At 47.0% G+C, this 24,937-nt stretch overlaps 1 protein-coding gene across 1 annotated transcript; it reads right to left on the reverse strand.

Moving 5' to 3' along the window:
- Window positions 1–8,864: 8,864 nt before the first annotated feature.
- On the reverse strand, window positions 8,865–24,389 carry LOC141995729 (uncharacterized). Its single transcript, XM_074967038.1, has 6 exons — window positions 24,231–24,389; window positions 16,825–16,907; window positions 15,773–15,873; window positions 15,283–15,432; window positions 11,234–11,403; window positions 8,865–10,161 (listed from the first exon to the last, which is right to left on the reverse strand). Exons 2-6 carry the CDS (start codon window positions 16,897–16,899, stop codon window positions 10,019–10,021), a joined length of 639 nt encoding a protein of 212 aa, XP_074823139.1. The 5' UTR covers window positions 16,900–16,907; window positions 24,231–24,389; the 3' UTR covers window positions 8,865–10,018.
- Window positions 24,390–24,937: the final 548 nt, after the last annotated feature.

The following is a 24,937-nucleotide window of genomic DNA, read 5'->3' on the forward strand; positions in this document are numbered from 1 at the left end:
GCAGTTCCTAGCCCTTCATAGATGGGCACTTCTGGGCTTGCCACGTCAATTATAAAGTAAAAATACTGCTTGAGCCCTGGAACCTCTTTCATTACAAATTAAGTACTGCATGGCCCCCACTTGCCCTTTTGTTCATAAAGGTCAAGTAGGTCTTTAGATCCAGCAGAAAGAGGATTGTGCTTTGCCACAGGTCATGAGAATTATTTGGTTCCTGATTGGACACATTTTTCAAATGTTTGATCTCACATGGGATAAAACAGGGTGAATGTGTGTGCGCGCAGAACACACACACAGTATATAAGGCCTGGTCTACACTACGGGGTTAGGTTGAATTTAGCCACGTTAGGTCGATTTAAAAATGACTGCATCCACACAACCAGCCCCGTTCCGTCAACCTAAAGGGCTCTTAAAATCAACTTCTGTACTCCTCCCTGACGAGGGCAGTAGCTCTAAAATCGACCTTGCTGGGTCAAATTTGGGATAGTGAGGATGCAAATCGACGGTATTGGCCTCCAGGAGTGATCCCAGAGTGCTCCATTGTGACCGCTCTGGACAGCACTTTGAACTCTGATGCACTAGCCAGGTACACAGGAAAAGCCCCAGGAACTTTTGAATTTAATTTCCTGTTTGGTCAGCGTGGCGAACTCAGCAGCACTCAGCATCACAGGTGACCATGCAGTCCCCCCAGAATTGTAGAGCGTAGAATGTTTCTATGCTACCCGTATCATCTCCGTCCCTGAGGTTATCACAGATTAGAAGGCGAAAAAAACGCACTCGCGATGACATGTTTTCCGAGCTCATGCAGTCCTCCCGCACTGATAGGGCACAGCTTAATGCATGGAGGCATTCAGTGGCAGAGGCCAGGAAAGAATTAAGTGAGCGCGAAGAGCGGAGGCAGGACACAATGCTGAGGCTAATGGGGGAGCAAACGGTCATGATGAAGCATCTGTTGGAGCTGCAGAAAGCCAACAAGAGCACAGACCCCCCGCTGCATCCACTGTATCACCGCCTACCCTCCTGCCCATGTTCCATAGCCTCCTCACCCAGACGCCCAAGAACGTGGAGGGGGAGGCTCCTGGCACCCAGCCACTCCACTCCAGAGGATGGCCCACGAAACAGAAGGCTGACATTCAAACAGTTTGATTTTTAGTGTGGCTGCAATAAGCAATGTGGCCTTGTCCTTCCCCCTCCCCCACCCCACCCGGGCTACCATGTCCATTATCTCATTTTTTTTTAATTAATAAAGAAAGAATGCATGGTTTCAAAACAATAGTTACTTTATTTCGAAGGGGGGGAGGGTGGTTGGCTTACAGGGAATTAAAATCAACAAAGGGGACGGGTTTGCATCAAGGAGAAACACACACAACTGTCACACCGAAGCCTGGCCAGTCATGAAACTGGTTTTCAAAACCTCTCTGTTGCGCAGCACGCCTTGCTGTGCTCTTCTAATTGTCCTGGTGTCTGGCTGCTCAAAATCGGACGCCAGGCGATTTGCCTCAACCTCCCAGCCCGCCATAAATGTCTCCCCCTTACTCTTACAGATATTATGGAGCACACAGCAAGGAGCAATAACAATGGGAATGTTGGTTGCGCTGAGGTCTGACCTAGTCAGCAAACAGTGCCAGCGAGCTTTTAAACGTCCAAAGGCACATTCTACCACCATTCTGCACTTGCTCAGCCTGTAGTTGAACTGCTCCTTACTACTGTCCAGGCTTCATGAGCCATGGGAGCAGGGGGTAGGCTGGGGTAGGTGCGACCGCGCAGTGCTGCCGGCCGGGAGAGCAGCCTGAGGCAGAAGCCTCCAGCTCGCATGATATTCCAGGCAGGACTGAATCTCCATGAGACAAAACTTAAAGAAGAGAATGACCTGGAGTCTCTGGCTCCCATTCACTGCTCTAAGAGGAGAATAGCCATGACTATCCTGGCGCCCCTGCTCGACCTCACCGAGGTCTGCCAGGAGCACCCAGGAGACGTACGACGGCTATCAGTCCTACTGCACCGTCTTCCGCGAAGGCGAAGAGCTGCTGCTGTGTAGCAATGCAGTACCGCGTCTGCCAGCAGCACCCAGGAGACGTACGGTGACGGTGAGCTGAGCGGGCTCCATGCTTGCCGTGGTATGGCGTCTGCACGGGTACCCCAGGAAAAAAGGTGCGAAATGATTGTCTGCCGTTGCTTTCACAGGGGGAGGGGGGGGCCTGACGACATGTACCCAAAACCACCCGCGACAATGTTTTTGCCCCATCAGGCTTTGGGAGCTTAACCAAGAATTCCAATGGTCAGCGGAGACTGCAGGAACTGTGGGATAGCTACCCACAGTGCACCGCTCTGTAAGTCGATGTTAGCCACGGTAGTGAGGATGTACTCCGCCAACTTAATGCACTTAGTATGGACATACGCAATCGACTGTATAAAATCGGTTTCTAAAAATCGACTTCTATAAAATCGACCTAATTTCGTAGTGTAGACATACCCTAAGTTATAGGGCTCTTACATAAAAATTGTGGGCCAGATCCTCAGCTGTTGTCAATCAGCTTAGCTCCAGCTCAGGTTCTGGTCCTGTTTTGGTATAAAAATAATAAAGCAAGTCCAGCCCTGACCCTTAATGGCACTCTAGTGAAGGGGACCCAAGATGAGATCCAAAGTGCTTTAGACCAGGCCTCCTGTTAACAGCAGAGCTGTCAAAGATGAGAGCAGCTCCAATCTGCTCCTCTGCCTGAAAATTAGATGCATCCCTCAGGTCTTTGGCAAGTTGCCAGTCAAACTCTGAGCACATGTCAGAGTGAGGTGCATTGGCAGAGCTGGGTCAGGCTCAGGGTTAGAATAGCAGGAGGTGCAGCAGGCCAAGGTCGAGGGGCACCAGCAGAGCTGGGGAAGGGCTATGGGGGGAATTGCAGTTCACTCATCAAAACTTTTTCCACCTCAAAAAAAGCATCATTTTGAGCATGAGTCAAGTTCTGAGTAATGGCTGAGGTTGGTTGGAAAATCACTTGTATGCTGCTGAGAAACACTCTACTCCCAAAAGCAAGCTACTCTTGCCTAGGGCTTCAGCACTGGAAGAAGGGTGGCCTGAGAGTACCAGATGCAAGACTGTGGCTTCCCCCTGACTGCTCTAGCTCGTCGTTTGTGCAGCTGGAGGATTGCCAGCACAGTTCCATTTTCCTGCTGCAATTGTATTCATTATCACGCAGAACAGGAGAAAGCTGTGACTGATGTTGGAGCTGTTGAGATGTAAACTTGGATTAAGCGGCAATACTTATGGCTTCTTCGTGGCCAATAATTAATCCAGAAGAGAAAAATGAAGCACTTCAACTTTATTCACTTGCTAACTGACCCTCCAATGGGGAGGACAGGATCTGCCATTCCCAAATGCGGGTGTTGGGACCGTACACCTCACCAGTGGCAGAGAGAAGGGAAGGCCAGAGTGAGTGATGAAAAGAAAAAAATTGGGGCTTTCAGAAGTGTTGAACACCCACAGTTCCAGCTGAAGTCAATGGGAGCAACAGGTGCTCTGCACCTCTGAAAGTGAGTCCCATGAAGCTGCTGGGAATAACTTTCTCAGCCCCTAAAAGAGAAACCTGGCTTCCTCCTTGGATGTGCTCAGAGTTCATATCAACACGGAACTGAAGTGGAGGGAGGCCAGTGCCGGTTCTTTGGATGTGGAAGAAGGCAAACACAGACTCTGTGCTGGGAAAGCCACACCAATGAGCTTGTTAACATTTAAAGAGACAGTTTGGCATGAGACCACACACTGATTCCTGCCAAGCATTCACAAGAGGAAAGTATATTTAGCAACCAGTGGAATGCCAAAGCCTTGTCAAGGGAAAACACTTTGAATACGTGGAATAGCAATCAGACATTTTCGGAAAAGCAATTTTCATAATGCATCCATCCATCCAACCACTTGGGCACCTGAAGTCTATCAGCAACTTAACTATACTTAAATCTTAAAGGACATGAGTTAATGATCAAACATATGGAGCAAGAATACATTACTGATGTGACTACCCATTTTCAAAGAGTTGTGGCCAGTTTTAGGTGTGTGATTCCCAGAAAAGTCAATGGTGCTAATGTCACCACAGGACACTTGAAGACCCGGTACAGGTACTCCTGTGCCACAGAGCAAGCTCCCAGGAAATGCCACCTTCCAACATGCCTTCAGGCTCTCTCTCTCCCTAGTGAAACATCCAGGCATCCTGAAAAGTGGGGAAGCCAGAAGGGAACACATACTGCAGCAAACCATATCTGGTGGAAGTTAGATGCCTCCTCCTACAATTTATTGTTAAACCATTCCCCAGTGGGGACTAGATAGTTCAGGAGACTAGGAATGGAATACAGAGCATTTCACTGCAAGGGCACGGGTGTACATCCAGACCAGACTGGTAGTGGCTGGAAGCTATTTCCATCTGAAGCCTGTTTGGTAACATATGTGAAATCAGAAGGTGGATGATAGCCTAGTAGTTACCACATCTGACTTTGAATGACTTCCCCACTGGCCAATAATCTTAGCAGAAAAGCCAAGGCTTCACTAGGCCCTGGAGGCACAGCTCTTTCCTCCTTGGAAAGGGGTTTATAAGTTTCCCAGGAGAGGGGAATCTTCCCCAGCCCTTCTGGTGTGCAGGGAGGGAAGATTATTTTAAATGATCATCACTAGTGGTATCTTTGCCTCAGGTGCCACTCACCACCACGCGACACTGGGGACACAGCATGAAAACCCTGGGCACACGAAGGATCCCCTGTCCTTAGTGGGCTGCTCTGTGCCTGTGTGATCTGCTCAAATTTTTTTATTAGGTCTGAGGAAGCGGCAGAAAGGATCCATCCACCAAAGGAGTGGCTGCACACTGGAAGGATGGATAAGGCAAGCAGCGGGTGGACGGTTGGTCATGCAGCAGGAAGATCGCACTATAAGGCTTCAGCCATGGAATCAGGATGCTTGTCGTTTATGTAAATAAGGAATCACATATTAAAATATGCCAGTTAGGGCATTACACCATTTGCATAAACTCTCCAGATTTCCCCAGCCTTCTCAGGTAAGAATAAGTTAGCACAAAACAAGCTCCCCAGCTTGGGACTCAGCTTAGTTCTCCCTCACCTAAAGGTACTCTCTTGCCCTCTGTCTTCTAAGCAGACACCTCGGTAGCCTTCCCCTGATTGCTGGTGCAGCAGAGCTGGCGTTAACCCCTTGTTTACCAGGCAGTACCCCTACACTCTTCTGGTCAGGACAGAGACCTGTTGGCTGAGCAATGTTGGGAAGTTTGCCCTACTAGAGCCCCTGCTCTACCTGTTCTGGGGTTTCCATCTCCAGGGCTGTTCATCCAGCACCTGAAATATTTGAAAACAAAAACTGGCCTACCCAACTCCTACACACTTAAAGATGCAAGGATGTGTGATTCACTGCCCCAGACACGTGACCCACCAGGGCTCTTGTCCTGGATGTGTATGCCTGCCAGGGATTGTGTGGGCAAGGGTGTGTCTGTCATGTCACTGTGAGGTTGCTAGGAGTGCAACGTGCATGGTAACAAGTGCCTGGTATAAACAGCGCCCTGAGGCTGTACCAAGAACAGTCAAGAATGGATGAGCTGGAACAGGCAGAGCCCATCTCATTTCACTCAATGAAGCAAATGCCTGAGTGCTGAAAATCAGAATCCTGACAGATTGTGATGGGACATGCCCCCATCCCTGTGGTGGAAAGGCTAACAAGCATTCCCAATTAGGCACGCCTGCAGAACATACGCCACCTGGAGAAGTGGAGTTTGAAAGGATGAAACTGGCCACAGAGGGGGAAAGTATTTCTAGGATCAGGAAAACTGCCAGGGCCTGTGAGCGAGCTCCAGTAACAAGAGCTCAGCCTGAGGCAGTTGCTAACCTTTTCCTTCATACCCCTCACTTCAGGCACACACACTATAAGCTTGGTATAAGCGAAGGCCATGGAGGACTGCTTCCAGCCATTGGTCTATGGTGGGTCCTGGAAGGTGCTGCCGGGGCTAGAGACAAGGGGACTGTAATTCAGGCTCTAAAAAGACCCCTGGAGTGAGCTGACCTCCCGCTGGGAACAGCATGATTGCCCATGACTGGGAGTTCCTATAAGGGACTTAGGGGCAAGAGACTCAAAGATACTACGGCTCGAGCCCAAGCTGAGGGTCGGCCAACTACACAGCCCCCGCGAGCTGGTTCCACCTTCAGCTTCACAGCACCACTATCCTGACACCAAATTCACCCATTTGCACACACACCACAGTCAATCACTGCAGCTTGATGTTAGTTAACTGCTGCCCCTTGGGTTAGCATGGCTGGTGCACAATGCATTGTGGGAGGCAAAGGATCACTACCTGACAGGTGTCCTGCTCTAACTCGTTCTCTTTCAAAGCAGTTCCAATGTGCTGCTGTTATTTAGCCAGATCTGCAGAATCATGACATTCAAAGTCTGATTCTTTTCCCCCAGTGACACCAACTGATGCCATTATTTCAAAAGCTGCATCAGTGCAACAAGGAGGTAAGACTCCACTTACTTGAACGTAAGCTCTTGGGGCAGGACCTGTCTTTGTGTCTGTGTATGTACAGCAGTCAACTCAGGGGGCTCTTGCTCCATGACTAGGGCTCCTAGGAGCTACAGCAATACAAATAATAAAGCACTTTCCATCGAAAGTTCTTGTTGCCCTTTTAAACATCAATGTATTAACCCTTGCATGGCCTTTTGGGAACCCAAGTGAATGGAGCTTAGAGCTGTGGCAGAGTTTAGCAAAGTACAACCCCTAATTCTTTCCAGTGTAATCCCTCAGATGGGTGCTAAGAAGATTCATCTTTATAAAGGACTTTGAGATCCCTGGATGAAATAAAGCTCTGGGGTGGTCAATTAGACAAATCCTGCAGTCCTTAAGGAGGCAAATCTTCCACCGAAGTCAGTGGATGTTTTGTTGGTGCAAAGAATATAGGGTTAGCTTCTTAACATGTAAGCAGAACTCTGCAAGGATTGCAAGTCAGAATATGCTCAGGCTCCTGGGCTTCCAAACCTCTTTTAAAAGGGAAACATACTGAGCTAAGAAACTAAATGGTAGATGTCCAGGCAAACAAAGTGCTACCACTATACAGAAGGGAAGTTTAAAGATGTGGACTGAAAAAAAGACTGTGTTTAAACGCTGGATTTCAGTGGAGCTGCAGTGCTCCCAAAGAGGCCGTTTGTAGTAGTGCAGACTAAAATTAATGCTCTAGCAGCAGTAAGGATGAGAAAGTTCACAGAGTATACACACACTTATCCTTCATTTAAAAAAAAAATTTTTTTTGCATTCATAAAATGAGCCGGATTGGTGCACCTGCAGACTGAATACACTTAGCACGAATACCGAACTTTTCCCCTTCAAAACGCTTAACAAACAGGACTAGACTCCTCTAACCACAAAAAAAATAAAATAATAAATGCAGCCTGGCAAGTCTCCCCCCTCTGCTCACCCCCTCCCTTGGCCTCAACACTGCCCTGGAGGGAACCTTGTAAGGAGGCAGAGTTTAGTCTCCATTGCCCATCCAGTTTGGGCCACCCTGCTGGGGCTACCGATAACAGGCTCATTAGGGATGTTTGGATGGACCCAAGAGCGCACCAGGCAGGAAGCAGGTACCAGGAAGGACAGGAACTGGACTGTAAAGCACATTAAGGTGGGCACTGCTGCTCTACCAGGGGAAAGGACACAGTCATTCATTTCAATTAAACCAAAAACCAAAGCTCGTTCTGTACTTTATTACTTTCCCACTCATCCCTATCCCCAACAAGTAAAATATGCCATCTTCAAAGAATCAGGTTTACAAGAGAATGGAAGTCACATTAAGCACAATAGGATCAGTGCAATCTCCCCACATCATTAAGTAAGCAAACCAAGGTTTCTTCTCTCCTATTAATATCAGAGATTAGTTCAAGTTGGGTTTTTATCAAAAACCCATAACTGATTCCACCTTATCTACTTTCCCAATGTTATTTATGAAATTATAGACGACTGCAGCATAATTTCCAATACCTACAGCTAACATATCAATAATGCCATTTCTCACAACTTTATCACAAGGCTCATGATATATGATGTGTTACTTAAAAGCCCCAGGTCTTGGAGACCAGTGATTAGATGAGAATCTCAGCTTTCATTTGAAACAAAAATAAGTACATTTCTAGCCCTCAAGATTTAAAAGAAAAGTTTGAAAATGTGAAAAAGTGCACTCGGAAGGCTCAAAATCTGGATGGTGAAGGGGAAACCCCCCCAGAATTTAGCATCTCATGATTGTGGGGGGTCTGGCATGATTTCTGAACAGTCCATCATCTATTTATGTCCAGCTGCACTCACAGCTTAGGGGACAGTTGATTACTTTACAGGCACGCTCTGCAGCCATCCCACCTCTGGCTGTGATTTAATCAAGTCTCATACTTAAAGCAGGGTTGGGGCTGGGTTAGCAGTTGTATAGCTAGGGAAAAATCCATGTATTTCAAGGAGTGAGTGGTATCCTCTTCTTGGAGTTACAATGTTGGGTCAATACTCAAGAATATTATTGGGGGAGGGGGGACTTGGAACTGTGTATTATATGAGAGAGAGAACCACAGTCCTGACCACAACTGGTCATTACAGATCCCATGGCAGTTTCTACTACAGCAGGGACATAAAATCCATGTAAGCTCCCTGGGGCAGGACCATCTTTTTATTCTGTGTTTGTACAGCACCTAGCACACTGTGCTCCTAGTCTAGGACTGTGGCTTATAGGCTCTACAATAATACAAAGAATAAGGCCAGGCCAATTCTTAATGTGAGCAATTACATTGTGCCTGCCTAAAGATTACCTTGTAGCTTCACTAAAAATAGTAATTTCACTTCCTGTCTATAAACCTGTTGTACAGTGTTCCTGGCTACTGTTAAATTGCTACCACATTCCATAGGTGGCTGCTGTGATCCCTGTATAAAATTACGTGAAGTGATCCGAGGTCCAATGGATGCTGCTGCCTTTATATAGCATCCTCAGTGCACAGCATCAGTCACCTTACTGAGCATCACCTACGCTGCTTATCGATGACAGGATAAAAGTCATTGGCATGCAGGGCTTTTGAGCACTTTCAGGCAACAAAGGGATTGAATTAAAAAGAAGCTGCTTACGTAAGAAAGTTGACTTTATTTTGAAGTTATGCAAAAACATGTCTCTGTTCAGAGCATTCTAGAAATCTAGCCATACTGCATTACAATTACAGCTAGCCACAATTTTGTACACAGTCTCCCATGAGCTGGCCAGCTTCCAGATCAGTAAATGGCTTCTGTCTCCAGTTCTGTGTCACATACACCTGATGATCTTCATAGATTTCCTAGAGATATTCCACTCTCAATATGGAGAAACTTCAAGGCAACCCAGTGCAAAGAACGGTAATAGGTCCATGTGAAGTGGAATGAGACAGCAACAGAAGTGCATCGGCGCAGTGGATATGGCCTATCTAAACAGGGAAGTTAGACTACTAGCTGGAAAGGGAAATCTTTTGTTGGGTGGGAAGCACCAACACAAACCAGGGTGCACTGACATGAAAATGGCTGATGCCAGGAGAGTTTGGCTGAAATGGGACCGTCTTAAATCATTGGTTTCCTTTAGTCTCTGCATCCCTGACACCAATGACAAAACATTGGACTAGTCTCAATATTTATGAAAATGAAACCCTGCATACATGAAACAGAGAGTAGCAGAATTCATCATACAGCAGGTTTTGCTTCATGTCCCCCAAGCTGCACCCAGAAAAGATGAGATTGGGGAAGAACAATGAAATTATTTTGCCGCTATGTCTTGGTGGACAGCTGAAAGGTGAATGAAATAAAATGAAATCAAACTGGGGAGCTGTCAGTCTGCTTAACCCAGTACAGCTATGCTCAAGGTGGTGTCTCTTCCCATGCCTCCTACAACAGGGGCTCTGTGTACTGGTGGCCACACACCTCCTACTTGCCTACATCTTCTCCAAGTGGAATTTGGAACTTCAGGTCTACTGACTAACACATCCCCTGCTGGAGACAGAAGTTCACTTTTTCCTAGCAAGGAGGTTTAACACTCCCAGCTGTCTGATGCAGGCATCCAGCTGTCTGTCAGCTTCATTATCCCCCAGAGACTTCACATTAGCTTGCTCAGTACATTCCTTCTGCAAGCGAAGCAGCTCCTGATCAGCTGTGGAGACGAAAGTCAGTCATTAGGTTCTTCCTCATTCAGACAAATTGATAGAGGTAACTATCACAGTAATTAGGGTAGGGGAATGTTCACTGAGGCAATATGGGAGAGTGCACAAAGCTGGAAATCATCATGGCTTGGGTACCCTTTCTGGCAAGAGGTTGAAGGACAACTGCCGCAGCCACTCAAGGAATGGCAAGAGCTCCACACACACCCCTGCTGAGATTACAAAATAGCAACTCATGAAGGTGTGAGCTGAACCCCATGCAGCAGACTAGTGATGTCACAGGAGGCTGCACACCAAGGGTAGCTGCTTTGATAGCAAGTATCTCCCTAAATGAACATGCCCTAAATTGATAATAAGATTGGATGCAGTGTCTTATCCTCCCAGAAATAGCTTGATCTTTGGATTTTTCTCCGATGGCCACAAACAGCCAGTTCTAGTGTAGTCTGCCATCAAGTCTAACACCCAAACGCAGAACCTGACTGGGCCTTCCAGTCTGGACCTGGCTAAGTCTACTATCTCAAGGAGACCCTAAAACCATTTTATTGTTATTCCAAAGTATGTTGAGATCCTTGGAGGAATCGCTCTCAAGTTCTATCAGGAAAGGATCCATACAGGATTCTTCTATAGAGGCTCAATATAGAAGATTATTAATCACACCCAAACTCCTCAGATCTTTGGGGAAGTTTTGATGTGGATCCAAACTCTGTGCATCTTTATTATTATCCACAGAAGTTAAGATGGTAAGGGGACACTTCAAGTTATTTAAAAAAAAAAATTACTTCTAAGTATTCTTTTATCTGTTGTTACCAGCAATCTCCAAGAGTCCGCTTGTGGGAGTCCTTCAGCCAGCAACAAAGGAGAGAAATTTTTTAAAAGAAAATGGTATTGTGAAATCACAGAAACTGACAGAGGGACTCAGGGACGGGCACCATGCTTGAACCTACTTTCAACTCATTTTTTGAAAGTGACTAGGTTTCAAGGTGACAGTGTCTGTTTCAGAAATACCTAGACTTCAAGACAGCACATCTGCTTTAATTTATCCAAGCAAAGATCAAAGTCAATTACCTGCATGGCTTTCTGCCTGTGCCACGGAAAGGGTATTTTGGGTCGTCTCCAGTACCTTAATCAGATGGACTTTCTCGCTTTTAACCATACGCTGTTTCTGATGGAGAGAGGTTATCATGGTTTCTGATTCAGCTATCAACTGTTCTAATTTGGCTGCATCTGGCTGCTCACTAAAAAGGTAACCAGAAATAGAATGATCTTAAGTTGGCGCTTAAAGTCTCCATTGACCCTAGTATTTCAATTAGACACTATAAAAATCCTAGTAGTAAAACAAAAACATAGGAATTGCCAGGCTGGATCCTTCTAGCTCAGTATCCTGTCTCCAATAGTGGCCAGTCCCGATTCATCAGAGGAAGGTCTAAGAATCCCACAGTAGATGATGTGGGATAATCTGCCCCACATGTAGAATTCATCCTGATCTGTCATAGTTAAGAGATTATCTCAAGCCCTTGAAGCACGTGGTCTAATGTCCCTTCCAGAAAATTTGTTATCAATAATTACAACTGTGGATATTCTTGATACCTGTAAGTGTCCAATCCAAAGCATCTAGCCTGTTTTTCTAGAGCAAAATGTAAAGGTAAATCATAGGATTAGTGGAGCTGCAACTCCCCCAATAGGCCATTTGCAATACTGCAGCATAAAGTTCATGCCACAACAGCAGCAAGAATAAGATTAACAGCTCTCACAAAAGTTCCATTCATGTTCTTTTCCATTTTTTTCTGTGTGAATTTAATGCTTGTGAGATGTGATGGAAGACAGCCCCTATACACTGAATATCAACAACATGTAGCTCTTATATAGCACTTCCCACTTCAAAGCTCTTTACAAACATTAACTAGCTAAAGCCTGAAGTCCTCTATGCAGCCACAGAGCCAGTACGTCTCACCCTTACCCAGGAGGAGCCTCCTGTAGGTGAGGGGAGATATTTCAGAAGTTATTTTCATTACAGTAGCATCCTTGGAGTCTCCAGTCAGGGCTCAGGGCCCCATCGTGCTAGGGGCTGTACAAACAAATAGGAAAATGACAGTTCCTGAGTTGAAGAGCTTCCCGATTAATGACGAGATGCATCAGATGGATGAAACTAACAGGTGGTGGTGGTGGAGCGACAACAATCTTTTTGTGCTGTGTTTGTACAGCACCGAGCACAATGGGGTCCTGGTTCATGCCTGGGGCTCCTAGGTGCTACAATAATAATAATATGCTGGCTTACATTCAGATGGTAACAGCAAGATGTGGCAAACTGGCAACATTCTGCAGACATCACAGCAGACATGAGTCTCTAAGAGGGATGTGAAGGAGAATAAGAGAGTGACCTTGAGAATTTCTGGTGGGTATGCAAGGGACAGCATGGGAGAAAGCATGGAGGTGCTTGTGGGAGAAGTTGACTAATGGGCCTGTCCTAGGAATGGGTTCTGAGGTAAGCAGGACTGGGCAGGTCTCACTCATCTGGAAGGCAATTTCATGGATTGGAGGCAACTTTTAAGGGATCATTTCACATACAGCTGTTTTTCTAATGCACTCCAGGAAGGCTTGCCATCGCCCTTGAGAGTCAGATATAGCATAGTTAAAGTAGCGAGGGAAAATTAAGAGGACTTCCATACTCAGAGGAAGAATGGTCCAGTGGTTAGGGTGCTCGCCTGGGACTCAGAAATACCATGTTCAATCTCTATTTCGCCAAACTCCCTGTGTGACCTGAGGCAAGTCACTTAACCTCTGTGCCTCAGTTTCCTCCGTCCGTCTGTAGCATAGGTATAACAGCACTTCAAAGGGAAATTTTGAGGATAAATACAGTAAAGAGAAGTGTTCAGATACTACACTAAAGGCAGCGGGGGCAGATATGTATCAAACAGATTATTTATGTTGCAGTAGTGCCTACAAGGCCAGTCAAGATCAGGGTCAGACCTACTCATTGGACGGACACCCCCCCCCCCCAAAAAAAAGGCAGTCCCAGCCCCACAGAGCTTACAATACAAGTACAATCACATTTTCATGTGAATAGCATCATGCTGGACATCTGGGGGTTTTGTGTATAACCAGAATACATTAAAAGCACAGAGTGCCACACACCACACTAGGAATGTCTATCATTGACGTGATCATCTGAATGTGCAATTTTACTCTAAAATATGACTGCAAAAATAGCATTGTGGGGCTCTGTGTGTATTGTTTCTAATGGACAGCAGATCAAATGCACTCAGGTTATAAGTTAAAGGATTTTTTTTTCCTGTCAGCCCAACATACTCAGCCTGGGCTCTGACAGTCATGGTTGGGTGGTTGTGGGGGAAGGGGTGGTTGGGGGTCTTTCCACCCCAAACATCATGTCTGGTAAAAGAGGTTCTATAGGCCAAACTAGGCCATCGGTGACACCTATGCCACCCACTGCATTCAATGGGGCTGCTCAGGTGTAATTGAGTGCAACTTTGTAAACAATTCTGATGATGAATAAGATGGAAGAATCCAGCTCTCCCTCTCTTACGTGTGCTGACTTGGCAAAACTAGGAGGAGTTAAGACTTATTTTTGTCACTCATCTGAGCAAAGACAATTCTGTAAACACGCAAGGAGCAGATGTGAGCAACGGGAACGTGCCATTTGTACAGTCCCTTTTCAGAAGACGGTAGGTTACAGACTCTCCAGGTTACCTTTGACACCTGATTGAACAAGAGAGCGAAGTAGTATTAACCTAACGGGTTGAACCCCTCGCTGAGCTGGCACAGCTGGGCAGAGAGGATGGGAAGGTCGCTCTAAACCATCTTTCCATCTCCCAAATCACAGGTATACAAAATGGCCCCCAACATAACCTAGAGCCTGCTCCAAATCACGCTGGCAGTAGTGATCTCTTAGGGACCACTGTATAGACAGAGAAACCTGTGCTCCAGCCCTAGCTCTTCCACCACCTGCCACACCCTCAGCCCACATCTCTGCACCCTGACATACCTCCTTCATGTGTTGGGGGAGGGTGGGAGAGAAGTGGGTTGTGTACAGCCAGCTGGCACCCGCTTTATGCCACTGGAAAATTCCCCTACACTGGGGGGAATCCTTGACGGACGCTTTGGGACAGCTTTCCTGCCACTTTGTTAGCAGGGCAAAGCTGATACACTAGGAAACAAGGATCAGATGCAGCATCTTTTAGAAGTAATATAGGGAGCCAAAAATGTTGCCTCCAAAATATGCTGTACAAGTTCCCTTGTTTGAAATGGCAGTCAACCCAGCAGGCAGACTCCCTCTGCATTTGAGGGAGAGTAAAAGGGAGGGATTTCCTGGTCTTAGATGAACGCTTGTTACCGTTGCCGCAAGTGGAATAGCACATCAGTGCTCTGTCTCAGACATTTCTAATGTGCCCATCACTGTAGTATTTTGATACATGAATCAACAAAGAATCACTGAGGTCTAAGTGAATCTGATTGCTGCCACACAACATGCTTTAAAACTGTTAGTGAATGGAAGATTTTTAAGGGACATTGCATTATTGGCAGCCATTCGCTTATGCTAACCCATGTGGGCTTGCTTTGCTTATACTGTGGGTAGTGAAAGACACACCTAGCCAAAGGAATCAAACCTCTCAGCAGTCTCCTAGTCTGGATCAAGGGACAGCTGGTATTTAATGCAGAAGGACAAGCAATAGGCCCCACTGAGTCCACCTGGCAATGTCACCTCCCTACCCGAGCAGAGAGCGCATCACATACCTGCAGCTTCAACCCCATCCCATAATTTGATTCAATCAGGCACAAAAGAGGCAGCCCGTGGGCTCCTGGCAGTTCACCAGCCAGCCCACCCCTCTGATTATTCTCTGTTACTCCCGGGAAACTAACTGCTCAAATGCTACTATTTGATTTCACATAATGAACAATCTTAAGCATACAGCACATGTACAGTCTCTGTATCAATAATATAAACAGTACGGTTGTGGTACATGTGCCTGTTTAATCAGTTTCTTTGAAGAGGCCCTGGTAGCACCCTGCTAATTACCCCAAGATCATAATTAGAAGTATATTGCAAGCCATATATTTTTTCCTCAAACATCCTCTGCTCTAACTGGAAGGATCTATACCTGGTATCTTGAGCAATATCCTTTTTCAGCCTTTTCAGTTCAGCTGCAACAGTTTGAAGTTGTTCTCGAGTCTTGAATTCCTCTTCCAATACTGGATGCAAATGCACAATCTGTGCTGCCAGTGACAGACAGTTCTCTCTTTCTGTGACACTACAAAATCAGAGTACAAAAGCATTATTTCTCTTCCCAGTCATTGTTCTAGTGACTACAATTTGTGTTAGTTATATACAGCAGAACTGCTTTATACAACATGCCAGCACCAAAATTCAACCATTGAGTTGTCTGTAAAAAGCCCTTTCATGTCCCTTTACAGAAAGTTTCCTGCCAACCAAAGACCTTGTGATATGGCACTGATATTAAATCCACATACATAGGTTTCGGACTTAATAGTGCACTCTGTAAGTACTATTAAAATGTAGTCGTGATTAAAACAAAGCTAAACATGATGCTAATTAATTAGCAATGTTAAAAGATTTATTAGGAGACTTACTATTGTGCTATTTCTGTCTCAAGTCTCATGATCTCATCCTTCTCTGTGCTCACTCTCATTTCACTTTCATGTACCTCACCCAGCAGCAATGATAGCAACATCTGGAAAGGCAAAATAGGGAAAGAAATTCAAGTAAACACAAAACAAGCCGAGTTGATAGGTGGAGTCTGAAAGCTCCAGTCAGTTCAGTGTTCCTGGTTCATTTTCACCCAGGGCCACAGCAGCCTGCAGCTCCTGGTATGGAAGGTTTATACATTTTGAAAGACTTGCACCTCACTAAGCCAAGACAATAAAAAACTGGTCCATTTGGAACACATGCATGGTGGCAAAGCAGAGGGACATAACCCTGGTGATAGTCTCAAGTCATAATTTAAAAAAAAAAATCCTCTATTTTTCCTTTTCCAGAACTGTGCTGGTTAAAATGAACCTTAATATTCTCACTATCAATTAAAAATGAGACATCAGCAAAACAGAACTTTGCCACGGGATAATGGTCTCCTACTCGACAAACACCATGGTGATATGAGAAGCTTTATTTTTAAAACAGATGTAACACTATGACTCTGGGTGGGTTGCCAGCAGCAGGGATTCAACCTTCCAACTCTGTTTCTGAAAGCCTCTGGTGTCTGAGATAAAAGACCCAACTCTGTTAGCCAAAGCTATAGCAGGCTCATCAACCTCTACATGTGACCGAGCCAACACCAAAGGGGGACAGAGCGTCACAGTGAGTGGGCTACACCCTCATTAGTCCTGTGATGTTTTACTTCAATTAATATTTTTATGATAACATTAACTGTCAGATCAGGAGAAGTCTGTCTATTGGAATTAGCACAGGCCTGGGAGCAAGGAACCATGAGACCACTAAGCAAACCCAGGTCACACCAACATGGCCAAAGGCAAGCTGGGGTGACACTAGTTTTTAAGCATACTCATCAGCCTGATGCTACTTCAACAGTCAAGAGGCTGTTTAAACTACTAAAAATAGATTTATAATGAAAGCCACACACACAGCGACCATAATGAAATACATCTCCTCATGCACAGAAGTTTACCTCTAGGTCCCCACTGCTTAGGTCAGAGAGGAAGTCATCTTCATCCAACGTTAAATAGGACTGCACCTTTTCCATCTTTGACACTGTAAAAAGAGATAAATTCAATGGTGTGCAAGAGGAGCCGCTAATGACATTTCAGCCACATCAATGAAAGGTAAGTTGGGCTGATTTCTCCTGGTTTCAAGGGAGCTCAAACCTCTGGGTCCTGGCAAATCATCCCTGCCAGAAATGACTTATCCCTGCAGCTCACAGAAAGAACTTCTGAAGAGCAGATTTTTTTGCTTTTGAAATTAACCAGATTGCACCAAGTGTCAGATATTTAAAATAATTCCCATGGAAGGATACAGCAAGAGCGGTCTTCACCCACAAGGATCCCACTTAGCCATGTCCTCAATATACTCTGCATATTTTCCAGTAGTAAAGTCTACGCATTTTTGGCATAGTGTTCACCAGGTGGCATGGCCTCTCTTCACTCAATTACTGTGATAAGAAAGTTTTGGTGTTCAAACAGGAAAATACTGTAAATGGATAGATTCCTCAGCCTCTCTTTTGCACGTGCAAAGTCCCCTAGTCAAGGAGTTTATTCCAGGCTAAGGGAGAGAATTTGTCAGAACCCCTTGGTAAAGTAGTGGTGGCACATCACTGAGTAAACGCAGTCCATTCAGACAACACTGAGCTTTTAAGTCCTGCTCCTATTGAACTGACTAGAACGTTGCTACTGATTTCAAGGGGCGCAAGGCCTTTGTCAAGAACCTCTGTAGAGAGCACATTGTCATCTCTCCTCTATAAACCTGCCTGCAAATCCTTCTTAAGTCACCAGTAAAATGAGCAGGCCAGGCTCAGCTTGGTCTCTAGTCGACTACCAATCTCTTCAAAATCTGTCAGCCAAGCAGCGGCTGTCCCACTGTGCCCCCCGCTGGGTCAGAGCATGGGAAGAATTGCAGCTCAGAGCATGGCAAAGTGGGACACTCGAAAGAGGAGTAAGTGGCAGGGAGGGACAGAAGTTGGGGTCCCCAGCCCACTCCACCAGCTGTAACCCATCTTCCTCCAGCAACCCCAAAGCTTCCCCAACCTCAGCCACCCCCACAACCCCAGCTTCCCTTAGCTACTTCCTGGCCCCCCAAAGCCCCTCCATCCAGCCCCCTAAACCTCCCCCCATCTTCACCCGCAACCGTCTCTGCCCTCCTCCAGTTCAGCCCCTCCACCCCCAACCACCATTCTTTCGTCCCCTTTGTCACAGCCCCCCCCTTTTCCCCTCCACACACGCCCCCCCGCCACTCCCACTTCGGCCCCTCTGCCCCAGCCCCCCCAACCAGCCCTCCCCCACTTCGGCCCCTCTGCCCCAGCCCTCCCCAACCAGCCCTCCCCCACTTCGGCCCCTCTGCCCCAGCCCTCCCCAACCAGCCCTCCCCCACTTCGGCCCCAACCGCCCCCAGCCCTCCCCCACTTCGGCCCCTCTGCCCCAACCGCCCCCAGCCCTCCCCCACTTCGGCCCCTCTGCCCCAACCGCCCCCAGCCCTCCCCCACTTCGGCCCCTCTGCCCCAACCGTCCCCAGCCCTCCCCTACTTCGGCCCCTCTGCCCCAACCGCCCCCAACCCTCCCCTACTTCGGCCCCTCTGCCCCAACCGCCCCCAACCCTCCCCTACTTCGGCCCCTCTGCCCCAACCGCCCCCAACCCTCCCCTACTTCGGCCCCTCTGCCCCAACCGCCCCCAGCCCTCCCCCACTTCGGCCCCTCTGCCCCAACCGCCCCCAGCCCTCCCCTACTTCGGCCCCTCTGCCCCAACCGCCCCCAGCCCTCCCCCACTTCGGCCCCTCTGCCCCAACCGCCCCCAACCCTCCCCTACTTCGGCCCCTCTGCCCCAACCCTCCCCTACTTCGGCCCCTCTGCCCCAACCGCCCCCAACCCTCCCCCACTTCGGCCCCTCTGCCCCAACCGCCCCCAGCCCTCCCCCACTTCGGCCCCTCTGCCCCAACCGCCCCCAGCCCTCCCCCACTTCGGCCCCTCTGCCCCAACCGCCCCCAACCCTCCCCTACTTCGGCCCCTCTGCCCCAACCGCCCCCAACCCTGCCCCACTTCGGCCCCTCTGCCCCAGCCCCCCAACCGCCCCAGCCCTCCCCCACTTCGGCCCCTCTGCCCCAGGCCCCCAACCCTGCCCCACTTCGGCCCCTCTGCCCCAGCCCCCCAACCGCCCCCGACTTCGACCCCTCCTTCGGCCCCGGACCCCAACGGCTCCCACTCAGCCCCGCGGGACGGCGCGGGCTGCACTGACCTCGCACTGCTGTCAATCACCACATGCAAATGACCACACGGCCTAATTTGCATACTCGCCCATCGCTCCGCTCCCGCGGGCAGCTCCCCAGAGCCTCCCTCTCCCCGCTCCGGAGCCGGCTACGTCCGCCGCGCGCACCGCCTCCTCTCCCACCTTTCAAACCTGCCGCTTGCAGTGACCTCATCACCCGGCGCCGCGGCCGCAACCATAGAGCTGGGGCGCGTCGGCCGCTCTATGGTTCCCTCCCGCGAAGGCGTTCGTTCCGGTGGCACGCACGCCCCCTGTTGGGCGGAGGGACAGCAAGATGCCGCCTGCTGAAACCCCAGCTCCAGGAGTCCTGCGATCCTGGGCGAGCGCGGCTCGCGGGCAGGGGCTAGCCCTGGCGAGTGCTCCGAGGAGCAGCTTCAAAACCCCAAGCCAGAGCCAGGTGGCCACTGAAGAGAGCAACAGCCATCCTGGGTCAGACCCATGGTCCATCTAGCCCAGTGGCCTGTCCCTGACAGTGACCGGGCAATGATCAGCACAGGGCAATTTGTGGGGCGTGATCCATCCTCTGCTGTCCACTCCCAGCACCGTCCGTCAGAGGCTTAGCAACACCCAGCACGTGGGGTTGCATCCCTGCCCATCCTGGCTCATAGCCACTGCTGGACCTATCAGCCAGGAACTTATCCAGTTCTTCTTTTTTTTTTTTAACCCAGTTATACTTTTGGTCTTCACAACATCCCCTGGCAAGGAGTTCCACAGGTTGTGTGAAGAGTTGTGTTTTAAACCTGCTGCCTATACATTTCCTTGGGTGACCCCTGGTTCTTGTGTTACGTGAAAAGGTAAATAACACTTCCTTATTAACTTTCTCCATACAGTGACAGGAGGTACCCCTGTACTCACACACTATTGTAATAATCTTTGTACAGTGTACGTCTTGTGAGATATCATTTGAAAACTCATAATTTGCTGGCCCTTGCCCTGGTAAAATATGCATGGCCAGATTGTATTTGAAGTTATAAGATTCCCCTGCATGGTGTTATTAACACATGTTCCAAACTGAGGTTGGCAAACAGGTCTGTCCTAAACAAAAGAACGTGTGCTCTGCTTAATTTGCATTTAAGCAGTAAACAGAGTCATCAAGCAGAAAGGGGAGATAAAGAAAGCTCAAACAGGTGAGGGAAAGCAGGAAATATCTTTCTCCATAGATCTTTTGTCTCCTAGTACCAGCTGGAAATGTTTTTTCAAGAGGAGGACTGAACTAAGTTCCTTGTAAGCTGCACGGCTGCCCAGCAGCCTATCAAGTGCCACGCAGTTCAGGTGTCCCTCCCCACACTGCCGTTAGCTGCTCCCAGGAGCCTCCTGCTTGCTGTGCAGAGGGCAGGGGAGAAGGGGGCACTGATGTTAGGGTGTTCCTCTTCTCCTGCCCCTGTACCCCATCTCCACAGAGCAGGGCAGGACATGACAGGCTCAGGAGGGAGGGAACTTGCTGGCAGCTGCTGCTGTCTGAACTTGCTGATCAACTTAAAAGGGCAGCGTACTTAAAGTGCAGTCAGCGTACTTAAAGGGGCAACACGTGTCTCTGTCACAGACACATACACTCACCTCCCAACACATACTTATATTGTTGTTGTTACTTCTTGATACTTCTTTCAAAGTGTGTTATTTTAGTTTTTTGGCTGGTCTATGCATTTCATAATTTTTATTTCTCTCTTACACTTAAATTTAATTCTTTGAGTAGTGAGGTTTAAAATGCCTAACCTGTCCTGGTTGGAGTAATCATCCTTACGGTAACTTTTAAAACATATATATTATAGCTGGGTTTTTGGTTTCTACTGGTGGCGCACATCCACACATTATCTCGATATGGTTCACATAACAAAATTCATTCCGCACATGGATGCAAAAAAATTAGAGGGAACACTGACCGACACCATAAAAAGGAGGGACAAACGCGCCAAGGGATCCCCTCTTTCTCGCTCCCTGCCCATCACATTATTAGCACCAGAAGCAAAAAAAGGTTCTGACCTAAGACGTTTGGTCAGCAAGACTGCTGAAAGCATATGGAGAGAAATTTTGCTTGAATCTGAGATTGTTAAGTAAGGCACCAGTAGTATTTTAATTTTATTTTCTTGTAACCATTTCTGATTTTTATGCCTCATTACTTGTACTCACTTAAAATCTATCCTCTTCTGGTCAATAAACTTGTGTTATTGTTTTATCTAATGCAGTGTGTTTAATTAAAGTGTTTGGGAAACTCCATTTGGCCTAATGGATAAGGCATTGGCTTCCTTAACCAGAGGTTGTGGGTTCAAGTCCTATCTGGGCTGAAAAACTACTTCCTTCTTGTATATAGAGGGATAGCTCAGTGGTTTGAGCATTGGCCTGTTAAACCCAGGGTTGTGAGCTAGATCCTTGAGGGGGCCATTTAGGGATCTGGGGTAAAAATTGGGGATTAGTCCTGCTTTGAGCAGGGGGTTGGACTAGATGACCTCCTGAGGGTCCCTTCCAACCCTGATATTCTATGAGTGACAAGTTGTGTGCATATTATTTCTTTTAAAGAAATAATGGACTTTATATAAACTTTTGTTGTCCAGGAGAGGGCTGGGTAGTATAGGACATACATTTCTGGGGGGAAATCTAAAACTGGGAGTGTGTTGAGGTCACTTTGCAGTATAACCAAGGCTGGTAAGAGCCATGTTCTGACTGGCTGCAGCACGTACTACACGGACATAGCTGGGAGTGACTTGCATGCTGCAGGTTGTCTGTGAGCAGTCCAGGCTGGAAGATACCGCAGCAAAGCATTGTAAAGGGCATCCCAGGTTAGAGGGCAGGGGTGACACAGCTACTCATTAGTCTGGATTGTACCCTAGTATGTCACACACACCGTTCATGATTTTATAGACTTCTATCACAGTGGTTTTCAACCTATGGTCCATGGACTCCTGCGGGTCGGCAGACTATATCTAAGGGATCCATGAAAGGTTGTCATTACCACAGAACAGTGGTTTTCAACCTGTGGTCCTCAGAGCCCCAAGGGTCTGCAGACTATATCTAAGATTTCCAAAGAGGTCCACGCCTCCCTTCAAAAATTTTTAGGGGTTCACAAATGAAAAAAGGTTGAAAATCACTGCTCTATCATATCCCCGCTCGTCGTCTCATTTCCCATCTGAACAGTCGCAGTCTTTTTAATCTCTCCTCATATGGAAGCTGTTTCATACCTTTAACCATTTTTATAGCCCTTCTCTGTACCTTTCCCATTTCTAATATATTTTTTAAGATGGGGTGATTACAACTGCATGCACTATTCAAGGTGTGGCCGTACCACGGATTTATATAGTGGCATTATGATATTCAATGTCATATGATCTATTCTTTTCCTAATGGTTCCTATCATTGTTAGGTTTTTTGACTGGCACTGCAAATTGAGTGGATGTTTTCAGAGAACTATCCACAATGACTCCAAAATCTCTTCCTGGAGTGGTAACAGCTAATTTAGACCCCCATCATTTTATACGTATAGTTGGGATTATGTTTCCCAATGTGCATTACTTTGCATTTATCAACTTTGAATTTCATCTGCCATTTTCTTGCCCAGTCACCCAGTTTTGTGAGATCCTTTTGTAGCTCTTTGCAGTCTGCTTTGGACTTAACTATTTTGAGTAATTTTGTATCATCGCAAACTTTGCCTCCTCACTGTTCACTCCTTTTTCCAGATTATTTATGAATATATTGAACAGCACTGGTCCCAGTACAGATCCCTTGGGGACACTGCTATTTACCTCTCTCCATTCTAAAAAGTGACCATTTATTCCTACCCTTTCTTTCCTGTCCTTTAACCAGTTACTGATCCAGGAGAGGAGCTTCCCTCTTATCCCATGGCTGCTTAATTTGCTTAAGAGTGTTTGGTGAGGGACCTTGTAAAAGACTTTCTGAAAGTCCAAGTACACTAATATTGACTGGATCACCCTTGTCCACATATGTGGACTCCCTCAAATAATTCTAATAGAGGGGTGAGGCATGATTTCCCTTTACAAAAGAACCATACATGCATATATAAGATCTCATAATATTCAAAGCCAATCACATAAATTTTTTAGGGTGTGATTTTGGAACAAATGGTATTGGCAATACTGGGAAAGAGGGCTGAGAGCAGGGAAAACCCCCTAATATTGAACTGAGCCTCTGCGGGCCAGGTTTATTAAAGGGATGATTTCAATGGGAGGTATACATTCAGGTGCTTTTGAAAACCCCACTAGGCACGTTACATCATTAGGCGCCTAAATACCTTCACAATTCTGGCCCTGAGACTAAGATCATACACACTTAGGAGTAATACAGCAACTGCACTGGCCAGGGAAAAGGATGCAAGCAGGACACAACCAGGCATAGTGCCTAATCCTGCACCTTTGTAGTCAGTGGGAGCTTTGCCATCAACTTCAAAAGGCACAGAATCAAGCCCTCGGTTCTCGGCAAAGGCTTAGCTAGTTTCCTTCAGGGGTAGTAGCTTTTGTGCGCTTAATTTTATGCTTATGAGCAGCAGTGCAAAGACTGACAGTTGCCAGCTTTGGCTGAATTGTCTCCTCCTGCTGCTTGCTGAGCAACTGTCCTTAGAGAACAGAGCCCACAGCTTTTTCATATCTGAACCTTATTCGGGTAACACACTCGGAACCAGCTGCAGGATCTAGCACCTATAGGATATAGCAGAATCATAGGGGGTAGAGAGACAGGTGAAGAGAATGATTAGAAGCCTGGAGAGACTTCCATATGAGGAGAGTGAAAACACTGGGATTGTTTAGTTGAGGGAACATGTTAGGGATACACAAAATATTGACTGATATAAAGAAGGTAAGTCAGGCACTGCCATTCGCCATCTCATAATAGAAGCGTTCAATGAAATTGAAAAACATATGTCAATAATAAAGGAAATACTTTTTACACAATGTATAACTAGCCTGTGGAACTCACTGACACAATATATTGTTCAGGGCAAGAACACAGGAAGATTTAGAAAAGGATTATGTGTGTATATGGCTAGGGGCACCATCTTATTACACTGGACAGGATAAAAGAAGGGGTAAAAACCCTCCTATTTAAGGGCATAAACCAAGCACGAAGGCCCAGATCATCAAAAAGTATTTAAGCACCTACCTCCTATTGAAATCAATAGTTCAACACCTAGGGCTCTAACTGCCTGGGAAGAAATTTCCCTATGAGCAGGCTGCTGCAGTGTCTCTTGCTTCTTCCTCTGAAGCAGTTGGTACTGGCCAATGCCAGCGATGGGGTTCAGGACAAGATGGACCTCCACTCTGTTCCAGGTGGCAATTCCTATGCTCTGTTAAAACAGTTGATCTTGTTGTTAAAACACTGGACTAGGGCTCAGAAGACCTAGGTTCATATCCCAGCTCAGCCAGACTCTCTGTGGGACCTTGGACTTGATCTCTGTACCTCAGAAATACATAGATAAGATAGTGGGGTTTAAGCTATCTTGTTATCAGAGAGCACATGTCAGGGCTGAGCTGACAGACTCATCCAAGAATCTTTGCTGGGGCCTAAATTGTGACAGGGTTTGCATTTCTCAATGGGGGCATGAGCTATAAGGGAGGGGGGCGCAGGGGAAAAGAGGTTTTTTGTTGTTTTTTTTCTTCTCCTTTCAAGTGCTTTATTCTGCTACAGAACAGTCAAAATGAAGATGTAAGCTTTGTGGTTAGTTTAAATTATACACTCTGTAGACACTATAGACCAATTTAAAGGTTACACATACAGCAATAGATGGCCATCGGTTCATCTGGATTGCTGAAAACAAGTCAGGCAAAACTTGAAAGGAAATCCTTGTGCAACATTTTTCTGAGGCAGGT

Source organism: Natator depressus, chromosome 11 (assembly GCF_965152275.1).
Source record: "Natator depressus isolate rNatDep1 chromosome 11, rNatDep2.hap1, whole genome shotgun sequence".
Classification (NCBI taxonomy): domain Eukaryota; kingdom Metazoa; phylum Chordata; order Testudines; family Cheloniidae; genus Natator; species Natator depressus.

Excerpts from the sequence above, each read along its gene's own strand:
- LOC141995729 (XM_074967038.1), bottom strand. The coding sequence starts at position 16,899 with ATGGAAAAGGTGCAGTCCTATTTAACGTTGGATGAAGATGACTTCCTC. Across the intron at positions 11,404-15,282 it reads GATATTGCTCAAGATACCAG|TGAGCAGCCAGATGCAGCCA; the intron begins GTATAGATCCTT and ends TTACCTTTTTAG. Across the intron at positions 10,162-11,233 it reads ACAGGCAGAAAGCCATGCAG|CTGATCAGGAGCTGCTTCGC; the intron begins GTAATTGACTTT and ends TCGTCTCCACAG.